The following is a 22,553-nucleotide window of genomic DNA, read 5'->3' as shown; positions in this document are numbered from 1 at the left end:
CGGCTACTTGTTTGTTCGTCACTTGCAGGTTTCCACAAACTGACTCTATTGTTTTCGGAGTCTGATATGAGAGAGATATTTGACGAGGAAATAGCCATGTCAAAAAACAAGCAACGTCAAATTGCATTAGTTAGCGACATCGATAAATGTCATTTTGTAAGTCTGGTGGACATATTTTTATCATACACATAAAAAAGTTGTACAAATGTTTAATGATTCATCATAAGTTGCTTGTGTTTGACTTGCAATGTTTTTTTTGAGGACATGTAAAAAAAAAAAGTGAAAGAACAGCACTTCCACCTGTCCAGCACACGCATCTGTTAAATGAAGGAGGCCGAGAGTAAAAAAAAACACCTGGATCTGACGTCAGAAGCTGCATTTTTCGTTAATTACACATCATGTGTTCCTTCTTCCTGGTTCTCATAGGTCAATCAGTTCATGGCAGCATCCCAGTTTGCATACTTTACTATTAAAAATATAGTCTTGCTCCAAAGTTTTTAATTTACAAAAAATGTATACTTTTATTCTTCAATGATGCATTAAATTAATCAAAAGTGGCAATAAAGACACAACATTTATAATAAGAAATGTTTCTTAAGCAGCATATTAAAATGATTTCTCAGAATGAAATCATTTCTAGAATGAAAACGCAGTTTTGCTGCTCAGGAAGAAATTACATTTTTATAATATATTCACATAGAATTTTTAATTCACTTTATTTTAAATTACAACAATTCACAATTATATGTTTCCTTCTCTATTTGTGATCAAATAAATGCAGTCTGATATGAGAGAGATATTTGACGAGGACAGCACTGTCAAAATCAAGCAATGCCAAACGATAGCAGATGAAATAGATAAATGTCATTTTTCTCAGTCTGAAGGATGGGTTTACAAATGTTTTAAGCTGCTTCATAGTAAAGTATGCAAACTGGGATTCATCCATAAACTGTGATTGACTATAAGTTGCATAATTTGTCTTGTTTTTAAATTTATTTTTTATAAAATAAATGCAGCCTTAGTGAGCAAAAGAGACTTTAAAATGAAAAATAAAATAAAATAAATATTACCAACCCCCACATTTTAAACGATAGTGTACTTTACTGGTAATGGAAAATACATTTTTATTAATGTAGTAAGCCACTATTGGCATCAAATTATGTCATAATTATTGTCATTGTGGTCTAATGACTATATTATTCTCACATATTATTTAGAATGGCCTGTATGTTGATTTGGATGCTGTGTATATTTTCTTGCTCAAGCATGTTATTTTTCTCTTTCACTAGTTTAAATGAAAGCAAATGCAATGATTTTCCTCCTAAATGAAGCTTAACTGTATTCTGTGTGAGGCTGGTAAATATTTAGAAAGTGAGGCGCTGCTGCTGTGGGAATGATGCATTAGTGTTATATGAGCTGTCTGTAATGTGTTTGTGCTCGGGAAGAGTTTAAGAACTTGAATGACTTGTTCTCTGTCAACATGCAAAGTTTTAGAAACAGAGCTCCAAATATTGCACTGTCACACCACAGTCTAAATTCGGGACTCTGTGTGTGTGTGTGTAAAGTTTGCTCCTCGGGTAGGTTTTGATCGATAGTGCCATCCCTCATTACGGGAAGTGCAATTAAGGAAGAGACAGGCCTGCACTTCCCACCTGCCCCAGAGACCTGAACAGATTGTGTGTGTGTGTGTGTGTGTGTGTGTGTGTGTGTGTGTGTGTGTGTGTGTGTGGGCATACATTAGCTCAGTTCCTACACGGTCCAGACCGCAGCTCTGTGTAAAGAACAGCACTTTAAGCAACCATTACCCATCATGCCCCAGTATAAAAGATCCACTTTCATCACATCCTATCATTGCTCATCCTCTGTGTCGTTCTGCTCTCTGCTGATCTTTTAAAAGAGCAGCGTTCCTCCTGTTCCCCAGAGGAATATTTTATTCGAGTCAATGTCATCTCTGGCACGTTACATTTAAGCATCAACTTTGTCTTAGATGTCTAAAATTCTTAAGGTGAAATATACAAAGATGTATATGAGATAAGTGATAAGTGTTGACATGCAGTACAGTGTGTACTCACATACTTAACAAGTGTTAGAGATCTCTGGCTTCTGATTGTGTACTTTTCTAATGAGAGCACAGTTTGAGATTTCTGAGACCTTTCTTACACTCTAAGAAAGAGATGTTTGTGAGTTTAATGGGGACCATGTACTCTCCATTCAATCGCACTGATGTCTAGCAGAAATATTTAAGATATTAACAAGATCTTATTTGTAATTTGGGTATATAAAATGCAGAGAAGCAAGCCTCTTAAAGACGTACGCCTAGTGCATAAACTAGAGGTTATGGTTTAGAAAGTTTTAAATATGCATATTTTTCTTACACATACTGTATGCATCACTTCACTTCAGAAGGCCTTTATTAACCCCCTGGATCCATATGGAGCACTTTTTATAATGGATGGGTGCACTTATGGGGTATTAAAAATAGGGACCCCCATCCAATGCTTAAAACGTTGATATAAACTTGCAGTTGTGTGTTAAAAAATACGTAATTCTGAGAAATACAGTCAATCTTTTTTCCTCAGAACTGGACTTTATGGACAGAATTGCAATTCTGATTTTTTTTTTATGAAGTGGCAGAACTGGCTTCCATAGAATGGCACCAGTTGTTGTGATGTAAACTAATTTGAGAACAATAATAGTCTAATAACTCTGAAGGTTATGGGTGTAAAAGTATCTAGGTGATGATAAAATGCACGTTTAAACACAAAGTGCTTTTCACACTTCCTGTCATGTATGTGACCTGAGCTTCATCATTTGACAGTCAAATCGCCCGACTCAGCACAATGAGAGAGAGAGAGAGAGAGAGAGAGAGAGTTACTCACAAATGAGTTTCCGTGGAGATTGCATGGGCGAGAGGCAGATGAGTTTGTCCTTCTGTTCTGAGAGTGAACTGCAGAGGTTGAGCTTTGTTTCTGATGGGATGTTGTGAGTCAAGCGTCTGAGACAGAAAGTGTCATCACTCGAATGCTTGAGTGTGATGGGAGCAGCATTCTGTAAACTATACAGCAAAATTACCCAGCAAGTCAAACATCAATCTTCAGGTAAGGGTGTTGATGGACTTGTGTGAAATGCCTCATGTAATCTACATTGGATGAACAGACAAGTGTATGTGCGTCATGTTTTTGTGAACACTGCTGAGGACTGGAAAGCAGAGGATGCACAGCTTATTGTCTATCCATTAATTCATTCATTTTCCATCTAATGCAATCATTTCAGCATCAGAAAGCATGTTTCATATGCAATACACAAAATGAATGAATGCAAAACCATAGAAAAAGAGATGATTTTAACAATGCATTGGATTTAATGTTCGAACGACTGTCAGTTTTATGTCTAAATGTGCATGGAGCTTTCTTCCACTTTCCTAAAACACGTCTAAGCTTTTCTACGTTAAGATTTTGCATGTGCGCCATCTTATTTGCAAACCAATATTTTGCTTTCCATTTAGCCTGCCGGAAACCACCGTATTTCATTAAATCTCCTACAGACCAGAACTAATATGATGCAGTTTGTTTAAGAGAGTTGTGCTATTACTAAGCACACCATTTATTTCCCCTTGTGGGTGAAAGGACATGATAAAACCACTCCAAATACCTTAGAAATGCCCTAGAAGACTATAGAAACCACAAAGAAACACCCTAAAGAATATTCCGAATCATATTGTGTGTTATTAACTTATTATTTAGCACATTAACACAGCTGCCTGTTCTTGTTTTCTCTCCTGCAGGTTGTAAATACACGTGTCATGTTCAGTGCCGTGACCAGGTGGCGCTAGACTGTCATCAGAACGGGGCCATTAATGGCTGCCAGCACAGCCCTCTTGTTCAGGACCATCTTAACAACAATCAGTCGTCACACAGCGTGAGTACAGAGTTAATTTGTGTCTGCATTCAGGTTTACATACACATTTAATTCAATATCACCTGAACTACAAGAGTGAAAGGGATAGTTCACCCAAAAATGAACTTCCATAGAAGGAAAAAAAATGCTATGAAAGTCAATGGCAACCACCAATTGTTTGATTACCAGCGATCTTCAAAATATCTTATTTTATGTTCAACATAAGAAAGGTTTAATGATGACAGAATTTACATTTTTGGGTGAACTATCCCTTTAATTAAACTTTCCCTGAATGACAACAATCACAGTCTGATAGTGATGATTAGGTGTGACCACAAGGGGGAGATCAGTTGCAGTTAAACAACCTATACGGTAGTTTCAGTATTGCTGTAAATGTAGTTTGAGCAATTTTATATTAATTCTTGGTCTTGTGCATGTTATTTTAATCTTCGTGTGCAGATAACTGATTAATAGTCCTTAAGTACGGCCGTTGTGGTGAAGTTAGAAGGGTGTGTTGATCATAGCTTGCTCTAAGTAATTATTGCTTTTCTTATGTTTCTATTTAGACGCAATGGTGTGATTTAGCTAAAGAGAAAATATGATAATAATAATAGTAAGTTATTTAGCACCATATGAGTTTAAACTCACACGATCAGTCCTATTGGACCTGGCATGGAAATAACAATAGCAGTGTATTACTCTTCAGCAGAATTCCTCTGGTCCAGATTTGTTCTCATGCATCTGTGCTTTGAAGACTCTCACCCCCGATGCTCTGTAAACTGTGCAGTATGAATGAAAGACGAGCTCTGTGAATGTGTGTCTGTGACCCAGCGGGGTCAAAAGACAGGTTAGTGTGGTATGTGTACTATTCAATAAATCTAGATCTGTCAGTTTAGTCCGGAGCAGAAAGAGATACTGGAATATGTTAATTGCTGCGTTACTGTGGCTACAGAGCCTAACTGTATAGTGATTGGTTAAAATACAAAACCGATTCAAATTATTTATAAATGGGTGAATTTTAATGAAAACTGTCAAGAACGTCAACATTTCAAAGCAAATGCACTCCATAATCCAAAAAAAAATAAAAAAAATAATAATAATATATATATATATAAAATACGTTTTTTTGGAATGTGATATTATTTTTATAATAACTGGTCTTATTCATTGCACCAAATTATTAGTAGCCTAATGTAAAGTAAAATAATTATCATTACTGTATAGTGATGAATAACTGAAGATGCATGGTAGTATTTCTAATCTTTTCTGATTTAAATAATATTTAAAATTAAATCTAATTACATTTATAATATAACACAATAATTTAATTTAAATGTAATTAAAAATGTTGTGCACCAACACAATTTACATAAATAAGAAAGGTTTCTGCATTATAGTAGTGGAAATTTGTCAGGATAATGTGCTTAATTGTTGTCAAAATACACTTAACAGTCCTAAAAAAGTTATTTCTTTGTGCAAAATATAACTATAGCTTATTTCCCTTTTAATTTTGGAGGTAAAATATGACTCACGTTTCTTGGTGACATTGACCCACATAGCAAAGCTGTGAATCATATAAGTCATGATAAGCTTTGCAAAAAAACTCAGCTGTCCTTTAGTTTAACTTTAGTTATGCTGCAATCGTGTTCATCTAACCAAGTTTAGTCACATTTTATTTTACATATACCAAATAAATATGTATTTGAATGCCAACTGTTGCTACCATTCTGTTGCTACTATTCATGTTATGTGGTTTGTTTATTTGTCTTATGGATGTTCAGTGCGTAGTGCACCGTTCAAAGACGCTGTATCGTGTGTGAGATCTGAAGTTGGTTCGTTAGTAATTTGGGATTAAACATGGGTGTGTACATTCTCACAGGACAGTGAGAAAGCAGCTGTCTGTTTCAGTCTAACGTTCATTTTAGCATGCGTCTGTCTGACTCTTCATATAGCCCCTACATTCCAGAAGCCCTCCTCCCGCTGAGGACAGTTAGTTGAGTCAGCCACGTTACTCAGGGCCAGACAAGGTCATACAAACCGCTGACTGTTGAGGGAGGGCTGGGCGTCTACATGTAACACCCACTCAACAATGCAGAAACAAACCACTGACAAAATACTGGGGGAGAAGTACATCAAAACATTAAGACATAACATCAAGTTGTTGTTTTTTTTTTTTTTTTTTTTTTTTTTTATGAAAGATTTTATTATAAACTTGTTTATGTCTGTGAACAATTTAAGAGTGATTAATGTTTTACAGACAAAACTGTAAAGTAAATGTTTTTTATCTTTGGTGTAAGTGTGTTTTACTTTTGAAAACACTGCTGTGTTATGACTGTACTGTTAGGTCGGCAATATTGTGTGCAGAGACTGAGAAAGAAACAGAGGTGTATAATATATGATCCAAACAAAAATGAACAAACAGACAGATGTAGGAAAGAAAGAGTTTCCCGCCAGGAAACAGTTACAGGATGCCTGCGGCGTAACCAAGCCAGTACACACACACACACACGTCTGTTTATGTTCACACACACATCACAACAGATTCAAGCACAGATACAAACACAGACTCACAGGTGCATTGACCACAATAATAATAATTAATAAGCACCAGTCTATATAAGTGTAAACTCATGATTACTGTAAGCCAGCAGGAGGAACCATCAAGGACAAGAACTTCTACTTAATTTCTGCAGCAGCTCAAATTTTTTGTTTTTTAGTTTGGCTATTCCAAAGAAAAGCATGTTAAAGTTCAGATTTAGCACAAGTATGTTTCATAATAATGTGGGTCGTCCATTTTTCTCGTGAGGCAGCAGTTTGTTGGCAGGCGAGAACTGAATGCTGGGAACTCTTTGGGTGGTGAAGCTTTAACTCCACCGCACTAACCACGCGCCCATTTGACTCCTACTAAGAGATATGAAGATACATGTTACGCAATCTAGTCTCTGATTATTATAGATTTAGCAAAGATTTTAGTTCGTGTAAGACTACGATTACTCTCAGTAGTGAAGGACAGATATTTGTCTGCAGTACAGTAGTAGATCATGTGAAGAGACTGTAAATCAGCTGGCTTTGATTTGATCAGAATGATTTGATTTGGCTGTGCGTCACATTTGATCTAGAGTTTATGTCTGCAACTGATGTCAGATGTCACAGACAGTGTTGGGAACGTTACTTTAAAAAAGTAATTAGTTATAGTTACTCACTACTTGTTCCAAAAAGTAACTAAGTTAGTAACTGAATTACTCTATAATAAAAGTAACTCGTTACCAGGGAAAGTAACTATTTGCGTTACTGTAAAAAAAAATTAATAATAAATAAATAAATAAAGTTGCTACATGTCAGAGAATTTGTACTTTTTTTTTTTTTTTTTTTTGCAGTTTTCACAAGTCAGCTGAAATTAGTAGAACAGACCGGTACATAACTTTCAATATTTATAGCACGTCAACAGAGTTTTATCCAGCACTTCAAGTATTATCTTTGTAAGAAAAGTGTTTTTGGCCACTAGCTTTGTAGATGCGTGTGTCACATATTACATGTACATATTACATGCACGTTCTTGCCTTTGACCACAATGAATTTGAAGTAGTGCTTATATCTCTACCTTGAAAATGCCAACTTTTCATCGGATTGCTCCTGACTCGACATCTCTGCTGCGAATCTCTGTGTAGCTATTGCGTGTGTGTGTGCGTGTGTTTGGCGCCACTGGCACAGCCGTGTGTGCCGGCATGTGAGTAAAAACACTGGCTCTGATTGGCTACCATGAAACACATGACTCTGCCTTAGCCAATCACAACCACTTATCTCGTCATTAACCCACCTGCTCACTCGCTGTGTGAGCCAGGGGTGCGTTCGGATTGCATAGTTTATTAAATCAATGCATAGTAACGCACCGCATTTAACGTTCAGTAACGTTAACGGCGTTGTAACGACGGGAAAAGTAATTAGTTATTACCGCGTTACTGAAAAAATAACGTCGTTACCTAAAGCCGTTCTTTTAAACGCCGTTATTCCAAACACTGGTCACAGATAACATGATGTTTGACTAGGTTAAACATGCTATTCTACAGGACCACATGTCATTATGTAGAAATGTGTGTTCAGTCCAAAACAATTCACATTTATTTGAAAACGCTATTCACATTGTATCAAATAAGCTTCACCGGAAATTCAGAGTTTAGCTAATGTTATAATTAAGTTATGAAAACGTTTCTGAATGTTAAACGAATGTTCAAAACATTCCATTTTTAAAAAGTTTTTATAACATTTTACTTGGTTAGTTTTGAATGTTCTATGAATAAAATCATAATAAAATCATAATAATAAATAACACTTACAAAATGTTACATCTAAATAAAATGAATGGCGGAAAAAAAACGGTGAATATTTTTGTTCTAACATTTTGAGAACATTAGATTCAGTTTTTTCGAGAACTGAAGAAATGTTTTATTAACGTTACTTGAAGAATGTTTGACCAACTTTGAGAAAACATTATAGCAAAAGTTTTGAAAACATTCCCTGTTAGCTGGGCAGTTGATGTCACATATTCATATAAGCATGTTTGCATGTTTGATAATCCTGAAGTATCAGAGCACAACATGTTCTGGTTTCTTTTTGCTTGTTCTCTTTGGTAGATCTGCTGTTAGATTGCTCAGAAAGTCCAGCTGAGTGTTAAAATTCAGCTAGGCCTGTAAAATTTAATGAGTGATTTTTTTTTAATTGAACCTCGAGTAATTGTGTAGCTGTAGAATCACATTTGCTTAGAAGGAGATTGCTAGAAGAATTTGGCAACTATTGGTCCAATAATGCAGCTTGGGAAAATATGTTCTTGGCTGGACTGGAATGCTAGAAGAGTTCACTTTGGCTTTTAACTATCACATGATGAACTAAAGGAACCTATAAATACCCTACTATATAGGTAAGGGCATTGACCTAATTGAAGACCACAATCTCTGACCGTTACGCAACTTTAAAGAAGACAAACCCTCTTAGCAGAATAAGCAGGTACTGTACTGTAGGTGTTTTCCCTCAGGTCTGAGATTAGAAACTGTCTGGTTTAAGAGCTAATCCCTTCTCTTTCTTCAGATCTTCATTGCTAAGTAAGAGGTATCCAGTAAACCTTTTCTGCAACGTTACTACTGTTTTCCAATGGTTTGCAAACATTGCTACTTAATCACAGTGCATAAATGCAAAATTCTATAAGTTCTCAAGTCCTAAAGAGTGTTTTTAATTAAACTAGCCTATGTTTGTAAATGAAACCATGGAGTGCCCTTTGACAGAATACCAGAGTGCGGTTGCTGTGGCTACTTCTATATCAAACAGTAATAAAGTACCTTTCCATGGAAAAGCGCACCCAGCCTGTCTGCATGTGAATGAGTGCTTGCTAATTGCACCCAGCCATCACCACATTCAGAAGGACTGGAATAGCCGACAGGATCAGCTGGATGTAAAAGTGGAAAGCTCAGCAACGGGTCGGATTGCATATTGAGGTATTTCCAAACATTTTGGACTGATAACAAACCTGTTCCTTAAAACTTTTAATAGATTGTTCTGACTCCAAAATTTGGATAAGCCAAAATGTAATATTAGATGTATAATTTGAATCTGTGAAACAGGATTTAAAATGTCAAAATAATAAAGTTAAAGGCACTATGCAGGTCAGATTTGTTCTCACAATTCATTAGGCCTTATCTTCATCCTTTCCCTCACTTCCTCGCTTTTCGTTCAATCATAGAGCCATTGTATCTTCAGTCTAGAGAGTTGAATCAAGCTGTTGTTTATAGAGGTCAGGTCCACCTCAGCCCAATGTTTATGTTTAGATAAATCAATTTCAACCAAAGTAGATGCTTTCCTGAGGGTTTGGACTGCTGAATTCAAAAGATTCTGGGATAACGTAGACATTTATGCCTGTATGTACTGTAGATACCAGACCGACATACAAAGAGCCTTTAAAACTTCAAGTGACCTTCTGAAACCCACCACAAGACAAGACAGAACCCGTCCTGGAGTCAAACCATGAGCTGTGGGCCTCCTTTGTGTGGATTCTGGTACTAAATTACATTCTATTTAGTCTTTCTTTACTGTCTGGATATGTGAGGTTTGGCTGGAGAAAAGACTATGATTTCCATCTAGGGATAGTGAACACTGATTGTTTGTGTAGAAAACCCTGATCTCGGGTTGGATCTCTGAGAAGCTGAGGTCACTGTCTGTTTCAGCTTCCCTCAGATTCTTGTCTTTTTGAGTTCACCTCTTATATCTTGATTTTCCCAAAATAATAACTTCTGGAGTATCTGAGAAGAGGGAAACTAACACTTTTAAATGCTACACCCTTATGCATAATGCTCCTTTTGGGTGTTTATTGGAGTCATGTGTCTTTTGTCATGCACTGTAGAGTTACTTTGCCTTTGGGGGCTCTCGTTTGCTTTACAGTATTAGTTACATAAATAACTTGGTAAAAATAGAGTGCCTGAGGATAAAAATATTTATTATATCACTTGTGTTTTTTGTGTTACATGAAGTTCTGTAAAAGTTTGAGCCAAAAACAGAATGAATTTTCAAAACTATAGTCATCTTTGCAAAGTAATGCTTAAGTCACCTTGATTCAATGGTCTCTTAAAGTATAATTAAAGAGCAAACACTATACATGTAGCAATTTGTCATTACAGGTTTAGCCTTATAATTTAGGACAATTAGAGGACTGAAATGGCTTTACGCTCTGACCTCCTAAACCACACACTCCCAGATGAGATCATTAATGACTGTAGTAAGGTGTGTACTTCCTGAGGTCATCTACACATCCACATAAAACTCTTTTTTTATGTATAAGAAATTGTTAAAAGTTGATTTACGAGACATTCCACACGCCCTCATGTAAATACTGGCACATAATCAGAGCCTGTGTGCTGGGAACATGAGCCATGCCACTCAGCATAAGAATGTGGGCAATGTGTAATGAAGGTTACGGCCCACAGCCGGAAAAACTACAGGTTGCAGTCACAGGTCACCCCTGTGTCCCTCCTGCCAGACCCCATTGTTCTGTAGCAGAGAGAAGTGAGCTTGGGAATGAGTTTCCTTGCGAACTGAGACATTTTCACACGCTCCTTGGAAACACTGATTTATGGAAGTTGCTTCCACTTCAATTTGTTATGTATTTTAAGTAGTTTGTGCTGCATCAGCAAATAAAATGTATTTCAAAATAATTTAGAATTTTAGAACCATTGTCATTTTTGTGTGAGAACTAATGTTAATTCAAACTGATCTCATGACAAAATATAACGATTTCGACAATACGACAATTTCATATTTTATGTGTTTTGTATGAAAACGTATGATTTTTAGGAAAAAAAGTAAGCATTATACTCCACCTCTAAACCTAAACATGGTAAACAGATTGTATGAAAACATTATAAATGGGATTGTACAGACTTATACATTTTAAGGCCCATTCACACCAACAACCAAAATGGTACGTTATTCAAATGAAAAAAAAAAAAAGTAAGCATAAAGCTCTACCCCTAAAGTCAACCATTGAAAACAGGTTGTACTAAAACCTACAAATGCGATCGTATGAACTTGCACAGTTTAAGGCCCATTCACACCAAGGACTATAACTATAAAGATCATCGTTTAGTGTCCACACCAGCAGCTTGTAACATTACGTTATTTTGTCGTCTGCTTTTTTCAACGTGCAAGTCCTTTAAGGGTGTGTTTACACAATAATGATTACATTAATGAATATATCCTTCACGTTTTTGAAGACATGAAGACTACTATATTGGCAAAATTATACCCGCAAAAATAAGTAAGTGATGTAAAATGCATGCCATGCCAGTAGTTTTTGATGTCACCTGTAAAAAAAACGCTACACATTTGTGCACATACTGTACGCATTCGTATAGAATAAACATGTAATATGCACGTGTATGACGTCACCATTTTCAGTTTGGCATCTTTGTTGCTTACACAGAAAAAAATTATTGTATCATTTTCAAAAGTTTGCATGTTCATGTCAAAATGCCTTTTTGTATAAATAAAAAGAAATGCATAAAATGTTCAATTTTTAGACAAAAAAGTTTGCATGTAAACACATCCTAAAGCTGGGTGGATTCTAATTTGCTGTAAATCGTTAATCACATGGATTCCAATATTTTTCTTCCGTTTCCTTATTTTTTATTTATTTATTTATTTATTTTGTAGTGTGAAATCTCCTATTCTCATAGAATTAGAATTACAACAAAAGGTAAAAAAGCTATGATTTGCAGTGAGATTGTGTTGGTTTGACATAGTACTGACCTACCACTGATGCCTGTGGTTTGCATGATTTGGCCGTTTCTTTACTGACATGGTATTTTTAGGTCTTTTCCATGTTCTTGGGTTTAAATTAAGCACTGCCCTTCCACAAACTTCTTGAAAGCCTCAGTTTGTGGGGCGTAGTTACCCTGTCCTTGATCTACTGCAGATGTTGCTTGGATTTCAGTCTTTGGAATCAGACATTTTTCTCTTGACTGGGTGGGCTGTTATCATCAGGGACACACTGTAAAATACAATATATACATGTATAAACGAAAATTGTTTGGAAACATAATATGATAAAACCCCAGTGAAACACAGTGTGCTCTTTTGGATTGGAGCTCTTAGAAGTTGATATAAAAACTGTTTGGTGGTGGTTGCAGTGATGAATTTCGCCTGACGGATAATGCAAGCCAAACCAGATGCGCTGTCATGGGTTTAGTGGAAAATTTGCTTAGGATATCATAAATGCTGTGCTCTTCTGAATATATAATATAGCAATAGTTTTCTTTTTTTCAAGAACTAGTTACATGAGCTACAACTTACATGTGTAATTTTAGGACGACTTTCTAATTCTCCGGATATCTATGATCTGGAGAAAAGTGGGACCCAACATCTTTGGATAAATTACAAAGAGCGCCTAACCCCAGAAGTGATCGGTTTGCTTGTGGAGTAAAGCCAAAACCAGACCTTATGTCCAACACAAAGTCATAAAAATGAGGCTTGTAATTTGTCATTGGTTGGGTGGGTTAATTTTTTTTACTGGTTTGCAGTTTCCACATGGAAGTTTGCTCTTCATAACTGACTGATCAGATAACTTTACTTTTAAACACATGACCTGAAATGTGAGAAGTTGTAAAAGTGGTGGTAACCCATATTTTTTCTGTGACCATGGTCACAAGTTGTTGTCCAAACATGTTAATTAACAATCACAAGTGTGATCACAATGTTGTCGTTCTCTTGCTAGTTTAGCTCACCAGGCCCAGTTCTACCTTGCTATGATACACACACTTGAACACATCTTTTACAGAAGTCTGTCATCAACAGTGTTGGGTGTAACGCGTTATATTACTTTTTTCAGTAACTAGTAGTGTAAGGCATTACTCGTCTGAAAATGGTAATATTATTACAGTTTTCCCGAGCTAGTTACTTGCGTTACATTTGCCAGTAGCACCTTAATCACACACAAGGCACACAACACAGAGAACAGAAGGGAAGGGAAGGAGGGCGTGAATGGAACAGTGATTGGTCTGGGTTTGGCACGAGGTATCATTTACCATCACTGATTGGTCGACAGCCGGCAGCAGAGCGGCACGCTCAGACAGATGGGGAAAAATGGAAGCGTCAACAACGGCAAGCTCTTTTTCAGAGGAAGGTTCCCAGCAACAGAAAGCTAGTTTCGACGGGTGGAGATTCAGTAATTATTTTGTAGGGGTGCTCCGATCACGATCGGCCGCTCGTTAATGCGCATCTCAGTAAAGCCGGTTCTCTAATCAGCGGTTTATTCCATCAGGTGCGTGAACCATATGTTCATACAACCGTGCCAATAAACGCTGAAAATGAACTGGATTTGCGCATCTTCTCAGTTAATAACGGCTCTGTGTAGTAACAGCTGCTCTATGTGAAATCACGCACCTGATGGAATTAACCGCTGATTAGAGAACAGGTGTACTGACGAGCAGTAATATAAGTGAGTTGTGTAAACAGTGATTTATGTGACTTCAATTATTTCTTATTAAACTGAAATCGAAAAGTAAAAAGTATTTTTTGGAAAAACCACATCCTGGTGTTAGTCTTCATATGCTGCTGAATAGTGTTAACACGGATATAGAAAAATAAGGAGTGCAAGAGATTGATTCCTAATGTCAGTTTATTTTTAATTAATACTATAGTAGTTCGGTTCCTTTTACATCTTTAACTACCCGTTAATTTATCAATTGAATGGGTGACCTATCCTCATTAATAGAGCAAACATTTGCCCCCCCTGAGAGAATTGGCAGGAGCCGCCACTGATAAAGACCCTAAAGAACACTCCTCCTTTGTATGTTCTCCCTCCATCTGATGCATCTCAGGCAATCATAGAGTAATTAAGAAAAAAAGATGTAACTAGTAATATAACTAGTAATATAACTAGTTACTTTCTCCAGGGAGTAATAAAGTAAAGTAAGGCATTACTATTTTTGAGAGTAATATGTAATATGTAATATATTACTTTTTTGAGTAACTAGCCCCAACACTGGTCATCAAAGTGTCTTCCACTTTTACACAGTTGGACTCATGTTTGCATTGGTCCACAGCTACACCCTTTCATATGGGCGTACTGCCTTGTATTAAATGCCCCAAACCTATATTTTTAGCTCAGATGGTAGGCCTGCACCAACTTGGGAAGTAGTCCATGCTATGTTTCAAAGAAGGAAAATAAGAAAGCTTGCTTCTGTATGTTGCATACTTATAGAGGTAAGTGAACTTACTTTTTTAAAAGATTTCCAGTAGTAGTACTCTTCAGGCAGAGAAATAACATTATTACAGCAGAAAGTTAAAACTATCAATGAATGGATGACAAGCGCTCGAAGCCGTTATAAAATTCCCGCCGACCTTAATTTGATTTCTGTATTAATACGCCAAGCCGCAGCTGTACTTTGCGTGTCAACAATACCGAAGACAGACTAATGGACTATTTTTCTCGGCGGAAGAATTGTTTGTGCTGATTATTAGGCTACTACTAATATATTAATGTTTTTTTATTATTATTATTGGTTTATTTGATCATATCACCCCCTCCGTTTATGAAAGAAACTTACTTGAAATGAACAATAATCAGGTACGCAGGTAGGGGACGCAACAGGAGTCAATGTATGAGAAACTGTTTCTCATTTTGATGTGTGTTTGTGGGTGTGTTCTTCCAGCGAGCCGCTCCGGTTCACTTCGGTATTGAACTCAGTTTAGTTTGAAGGGAAGGACTCGATCGGGCGCGGTTTCTGTGTGGTTTAAAGTATTTATAGTGTTTTCACTCTTCATACGTTTATTAGTTACAGATATAACGCATTTAACCAGAAACGAAAAAGTGTATTTGGAATTTGCCGACTGTTTCGTCTTTTAGTGAGCAATAAAGCCGATGGTTACGGAGCGTCAGTGACTCGTGTTCACGTTTCGCAGCGTTGGCTCACCAACCCGTTTGACTTTATCATACAATACTATTTTTGCGCGCATATAAAACTTGGTTTTGGATGTGTCAGAGTTTTTCTTCAAATGTCGTGGACGAGCACCATGAGTAGTGGATACAGTAGTTTGGAAGAGGATTCAGAGGAATATTTTTTCACTGCAAGAACTTCCCTGTTCAAAAAGCCTTCGGTTAAACCCACGAACCTCAAGGTAAATATATTTACATTATATACATACATGGTTGCTTATCTAACTTATTTATTTAAATGTGTTTAATACTTTGTTTGTTTGTTATGGAAGCCTTAGTGCCAAATTGCTACAATGGAACAACCATGTGTTGTAGTTTCTGTTTCAGATTTATAATCTATGAAAATATGTATACATATGAAGGCTATTAAATATATAGTGTTTATTGGTATCCAGGTGGGATCAGCTGTCCTTTAAAAATTTTTGATAAAACTGGTGAATGGTGTATCGAACAATCATTAACAGAGTTTAACCATATTCATATCTCACTGTTATTTAACTTTTTGCATACGTGAATGTCACAGTATGAGGCAGTATCCCATCAGGCATGTCCTTGATGTTTATGACCTTAAGATAATGGCTCTTTTGTGTCAGACTTTATTAAGGAAGCACTGTTTCAAACAGTGAATGGACATAATATGACACAGGATGGATTTAGCACAGCATTGCACACTAAACACTGGTTTGTTTTGTTTTATTATGCATACTATCTTTATTTAGGGAACTATTTGATTGTTTGTGACTTCTGGTTTGTTTAAAAGCATTACGTCATGCCGTCATGGCTTCGAAGTTATGCTGGAGTAGGCCATTCACAGCTCATGAAAGCTGTTTTGTTCAATAACTTTTTCAGGCTTCTCATTTGGCTGACATCCTCATGCCCTATCAAAGACAACTGCTCATAATTTCACAGTTTTCTTGCCTTCTCAGTCACTGGAAAAACTAACCAGTGTGACTGACCACATGTGATTTGATTATGGCCTGTACACAGTCATGTGTGACAGTAAGGGGGGGCTCAAAGAGAAGAGATTCACAATATCACCCCCACATTTCTATCTATTAGCCGATTGTGAGAAAAATGTCAGCGGAGAGAAGTTCTCACAAAGTTAATGTTGTCATGTGACTTCACTTTTCCAGAGGGAAACTGTTGCAGATTTTTTTTTAGTGGGTTTCTAGGGCTCTGTTAAGAAACCTAGTGAGCTGCCTACATTAAGGCATCATATGCTTGCTGCCAAAGATAATCTGCCTTTACAGAGCAGGTAAATAAAGTACAGAAAAAAGTACTTTCTAAGTTTTATTCTGTAGTTAAAAGAAACCAAGAGAGGTCACCAGATTTGAGTCTGTAACCATTATAAAGGTTTGACGTATCAACTTCTTCTAGGCTTTTAGAATGTGCAGGCTAAACGTGCGGTTTGTAATGGTGACCATACATCGTGTGAAGTAGCATCTGTAGAAGGAATTGCTCAAAAAGGAATGAGTCAGTTCCTTAAACAGCCCAACACATTTCTATAGCTCACTTCCTGTTACTTCATTCTGACAAAGAAGCCCCCTCCAAACTATTTCACCATCAGCAAAGCTAACCCAAAATCTGGCTTTTCTCAGAAGGGCACTTCAAAGTATGTGCAGGATACAAATAGATACTTCGTATCTACAAAATGTGTGTGCAACATTTAAGCGGAGCAGATTTGTACTTCATCTGTTTTGTCAGCTCTTGCAAGCCACATATGCACTGACCCTGGGAAACAGCTGCTGGGGCAGGCGTACAAAACAGCAGGATCATGGGGGTTTGTGGGACACAGCGCTCAGTTCTGCTGTAGCTGAGCTACTTAAAACATTAGGGTTGGTTTGTTGCATCGTTTTAATTGACTTCATTTTAAATTCAGAATGCAGTACAGGTGAAGTTTAAACATTTATGGTTTATTGTCAAAGTAAGTCGTTCCAAACCTGTATGAGTTTCTTTTTTTCTTTTTTTTTGTTAAACGCAAAAGAAGATATTTTAAAGAATATCAGTATACAAAAAGTAAGTGGTTGCTTTTGACTTCCATAGTATGAAGGGTAATACTATCATCTGTTTGGTTACCAACATTCTTCAAAATATATTTTTGTCCAGAACAAAGACAGAAACTGACACAGGTTTGAAACAACTTGAGGGTGAGTAAATTATTACAGAATTTAAATTTTTGGAAAAACAATCCTTTTAAGCAGCCGCTTATCTTTATGCTGAGAGAGAATGTGAATTGCGTTGTTGAAGTTGCTAAAACAGTTTTCCTGGCTTTCAGACAGTTTTGCTTTTTGGACAGTGTAGGGAAAAAGGCCTGACAGTGCTGAAGAAAGACAGACGTTATCTACAGTCCGCAGGCTGCTTTTATTACTCAGAACAGCATTGAAGTCAATGGCCTTGAATATTCACATGCTTTGCCAACATAGGCGCTGAATGCACAAAGAAACTTAGCTCTGAACTCTTGATAAAGTTTCTCATCCATTATTTAACGCTTTTCCAGGTTTATCTTAAGATTTCCACTTGGCATGTTTTAGCCGTCAGATACTGATCAAAGTGTTCGGAGTCATTACTTCAATTCATCATTAGGGATCAGGTGATCGGTCAAATGATGTGGATCGGTAATCATGTTGATGTGAATTGTGTCTGGTAGTTGCAGGAGTTCATGCACTTAGTGAGCATTAGATGGAGACTTTCATGTCGGCCACACTCAGAAAGATAAATCTAAATCTCAAGGATGTTAATGCAAACCTTTGCTGACTCCAGTCTGAGTTTACACAAATCCTGCATAGACGCCTGCTTGCTGTAAATCCAGACCGAGCAGCCAAGAGAAGAATATTTGTGCTAGAGACGATAATATTCACAGAACTGGAACTAAATGTTTATTTAACACTACCCATATCTCCTCAAACAAACCAGAATAGACATTTATAGATTGGCAAAACATTTTCCACAGTTATGTAAAATTCTTGAATGGACCACCAAAAGCTTTAGCATTTAAAATAAGGATTAATAGGCTGCATTGCAAAGGTCTTGTGGCAGAGATTGACTGTTTATAATAAATAATCGTACCATTTATGGCAGATATTTTGATTTAACAAGATTTGAATAAAGCCTGACTTTGTACATTTTACAAAAATTTTCAGAAACATGCCATTTCACTCCAAAATGCCTTATTAAAATTATACTGTTGCAATAAATTGTTTTTTTTAAACAAATAATAATAATAATAAAGCCTGTTTTAGGGCCATTATTTCATAACAATTAAGCAAATTTTGTAAGCATGTTGTACTGTGTCTTTATGCTAAAATAAAATAAAAACATTAAAATACTGTATTTGTCTAACAAGAATCATTATAATTTAGAGAATTTCAAAGTAGTGTAGTAAATGAAGTAATCTAGTAATGAGAATTTACTAATTTAAATAATATTTTTTTGTACTGTAAACATTTGATTTCAGTTAATGAAAACTATAAATTTTTATAATTCAATTTAACACATTTTTGCCTTGATTTTGAGCTGTGTGGCCTTAACATGTTCTATAAAAAACCGCTAGTAGTATTAGATCTTCACATGAGGAAAAACTGTTTAGAGAAGATGTTTGAAGTGCTCTTTATACTGCAGTTGTGCAGCGAAAAACTAATTTTTCTCCAGCCACAGTACGTTGAGCTACATGTTGCTCCATTCATACCATGCAAACTCTCTTTTTGTGCTTCTGTTTTGTCTGAGTTCATGTTTTGTTATATTCCCTTGCATCACAGAATGGAAAGAATTCCACTGTGTTTGTTCATCTGTCATCGCTGAATAAGTCACTTGTGTTACATGAACAGATCGACTGGGTTGAGTGGTTTCAGATCCTGCTTTACACAAACCTGAATTTTGAAGAAATCAAACCATGCAAGAGTCTCACAGAGGTCTGAAGAAATATTTTTGACTATTTTAGGATTGTTCAGGGAAGCATGCAGATTACAAGGCTCCAGTAGGCAAGTAAGTTTGTTTATCAGGCATTAAACACAGCTAAAGAGAGCATCGCCACTTGATCTGATTAGTCCACAAAGTAGCATTGTGCGTCATGGAGGAGTATTTGATTATCATCCAGGTGTGTGTCTCCAGCTGCCTATTACAAGCTGCCTTTGATGACAGAGCTCCTACCCAAACTCTACACCAGCATAAGTAGTTACATATCATGTCAATGCATCAAGACCGATTGCTTTTGAGTGTCAGAGAGACTTTTGATTTATCTTCGAGCTTTGAAAATGGGTCAAAAGTTGATGTTTACAGACATGCACATCCCACTCTCTCCCTCTCATTATTTGTGGTCACGGCTCTGTTAGGCTCATGTGGATCCACATGTAGAGCATCTGGTCGCAGTTTCTCAAGAGAAGAGCTATAATTATAGTAAAGAGGAAGATAAGGCCAGATGAAGGTGGTTCTTTCTTGGTCTCGCTGTTATGGATCATCGACTGAATGTCACGCAAAACCTCAGCCAAGTCATGTCATGCTTTGGGAATTAATTGTTGAATCTATGCAAAATCAAGCAGCAGTTGTTTTTAAGCAAAAGGAATGTTCTGCTTGACATTGAATTGGAGCAATAAATCTAGTCTCAAAGTCCCTTCTGCTACATATTAACAACAGTCTTTGCTTTAACATGACATGTTGTGTGGCATTAGAACTAGAATGGTTCTTTATTTTGTTAAGGTTTGGCCCATTTACAGTTGTCATGATGACGTACGTCTTTTTTAATTTCAGAGAAAGCCTGTGTTGTTAAAGCTCTGTATATTTTTTTTTCACTTAGAGATATGGATCCATCAGGAAACAAGTTAAGACTCCAGTTTTCCTCAAGGGTTGTCGCTTCCTGGATTTAATTTGATCTAACCGATGGCAGTTTTATTCATGCACCTTAATCTGGTTGAACGTTTGTTGCAGTTTCCATTATCTCTGTCATTTTAAAACCTAAAATGGCCTTCAGTCCTTTCATCACTGTTGACATCAGTTTGTATATATAACTTTCATGTTAGTCCAGTTGTTTGAATGAAATCATACACTAGAAAAAACAGGCCCACAACGCACACCCATGCAGAGATAAGGTTATAATGTGAGTTTGAAACCAGATAAGTTCTCCGAGTGCACGGGTCACATGGCTGCACCTGGCATGCATCACATCTGATCTCAGCTGCTTTCATTTCTATGTCTTCCTTTGAAATCATTCGTAAGGTATGACATCATCGCTGAACACTGCTGTAAATGTATCGTATGTCCTTTTGAACAAAGGTCCTTCTTATTGTCCCAGCTATATCGGGATCTTTTTGTGTTAGATTAACAACATTTTTAGTGCACAATCTTGCTTGTTTTTTTTTTTTTTTTGTTGCTAGGTTATGATAAGATGACTGTGCCAGATCTTGTACACTCTTAGTTAAAACCCTCCACACTGGGTTCATTTTAATCCCGAGCAATCGTGTGCATAGAGGACATCCTGTTAATGATAAATTTGAAAGACTCTGTTTGTTCTCCAACTACAAATTAACTGGACACGGCTCTGAAGGGCTAACAGAGGCCTATTTGACGTCATCTATTCCCCCATTTGGCCTACATTTATTACTGAGTATAGCAGATTTGTCACTGGATATATTCTGGTTCGTGATTTCATATTTCAGCTTTGTGTGGCATTCCATCAATCGCAAACAACAGATGAGCACCAGCCATGAAGTTTGAAAGTTTTTCCTCTTTCTCTCTCACAGTTCCCCATAGCTCTGTTGAGTGGGCAGGTTTCCTAAGAATTATGACCTGCAACATAGTACAGTGAGGGTATGTTTCAATGGTCTCTGAGCTCAGTGAATGCACTGTACTCCCATCTGGCCTGACAGGTTTGTTATGATCAGTCGGGCCGCCACGGTGAGTCAGCTCCACTTCCTCTCCGTGTGAATCAACCCCGGATCATATTCAGCCTGTAGTGTGCAGGAAGAACAAGTCCTTTTGGTCTGTAAAGGGCTCAAGTTCCTCCTTTTCTTAAGGAGTCTTCATTCTGAGAAAAAGCAACAGACTTTTTTTACAGTGTAGAGTTGTCATTAGTTGCAAGCAAAACAAACCACACCCTGTTTTATGGTTCATCTCTTATCTTATGTTATCAGTAATCTTTGGAGCTTACCCATGAATCCTAAGTCAGACAGAGATGCCTTCTTGGGAATATTGCGAAGTACCTACTAATATGGTCTAGGATGACCCTGATTCTTTGGTTGAAAACTCTTGGAAACCAAACTGTCAGTCACAGTTTACTATCTCTGCAGAGTTTGCTGGAAGTTGGAAATTGCTGGAAGGCATCGGTCAAGCTTTCCAGTGAAATCAGCTTGTAAGAGTCCTTGTGGGGTTCTTGTGTTATTGTTGGCCTTTCTGTGGAGAACAGCAACAGTGGAGATGAAAGATCTTTTCCAGGTTCCTCACATACCTCGTACCATTTAAGCACGCCTGGCTTGCGTAATATATATGGCGGTACTTTTTCTTGTTCCCTTGGTGTTCCTTTTAGACATAAACAGAGTTATGAAACTGTAATTTGTGGGAGGAGAAGTTTAGGAGAACATTGAGGGTTAAAGGACAAAGTCTGATGGGTGTAATGACTCGAGGCATATGCGTGCATTCCCCTTTGAGGTGATGTTACAACTTATCATAATTAAAGATCCTATGAGTCATAGAACAATGTGGATGGTTAACCTCATGAATTATACTGGTTGCGAAAGCACCAAAATACTCATGGAAGCTTCAAAACAGGCTATTCTTAGTATGAGTGTAAAACATGGATGCAGTTGTGGGTCATTTTTAGTGGTGAACCGATATTAGCACACAGTGAAAATGACATAAATATGACAGTGGGCAAATGGATAAAGCACAACATAATTTGAAATCACGTTTAAAGTTTAAAGAATTCAATTAACACAGACTGACCATCACGCAGAGGACGCGCTATCATGTTGGATAAAAATGCACACTTCACAAGATCTGACAGCTGGATTTTTTGAAGTTTGCAAGGTTTTTGAAATTAAATATTCATTAGTCATTCAAAGATTTGTTCAAATTAAATAAATTCATATTTGCTTAATGCTGATTGCAAATGAGAAAGTATTAAAATGTTTGCCTTTCTATTGCTAATATTATTCATATAATATAAAAGCAATCGCTGTTAGTTCCTTTGTTT

At 36.9% G+C, this 22,553-nt stretch overlaps 1 protein-coding gene across 4 annotated transcripts in view; it reads left to right on the top strand.

Annotated features, from left to right (window-relative positions):
* The window catches only part of LOC113064295 (ras association domain-containing protein 3-like), a 38,025-nt gene that overhangs the window by 4,575 nt on the left and 10,897 nt on the right, over positions 1–22,553 (top strand). For 2 of the 4 annotated variants that reach the window (XM_026234989.1, XM_026234997.1), the window contains exon 2: positions 3,785–3,918. In XM_026234989.1, coding sequence (XP_026090774.1) covers positions 3,785–3,918 — 134 coding nt within the window. Of the gene's footprint in view, positions 1–3,784; positions 3,919–14,535; positions 14,641–15,092; positions 15,556–22,553 lie in introns of those variants that run through there. The other 2 variants (XM_026235017.1, XM_026235007.1) reach the window with 2 other exon arrangements.

This window comes from Carassius auratus, chromosome 4 (assembly GCF_003368295.1).
Source record: "Carassius auratus strain Wakin chromosome 4, ASM336829v1, whole genome shotgun sequence".
Lineage (NCBI taxonomy): Eukaryota > Metazoa > Chordata > Actinopteri > Cypriniformes > Cyprinidae > Carassius > Carassius auratus.
Note: the sequence above shows the minus strand (reverse complement) of the source record. Positions and strands in the feature narration are given on the sequence as shown.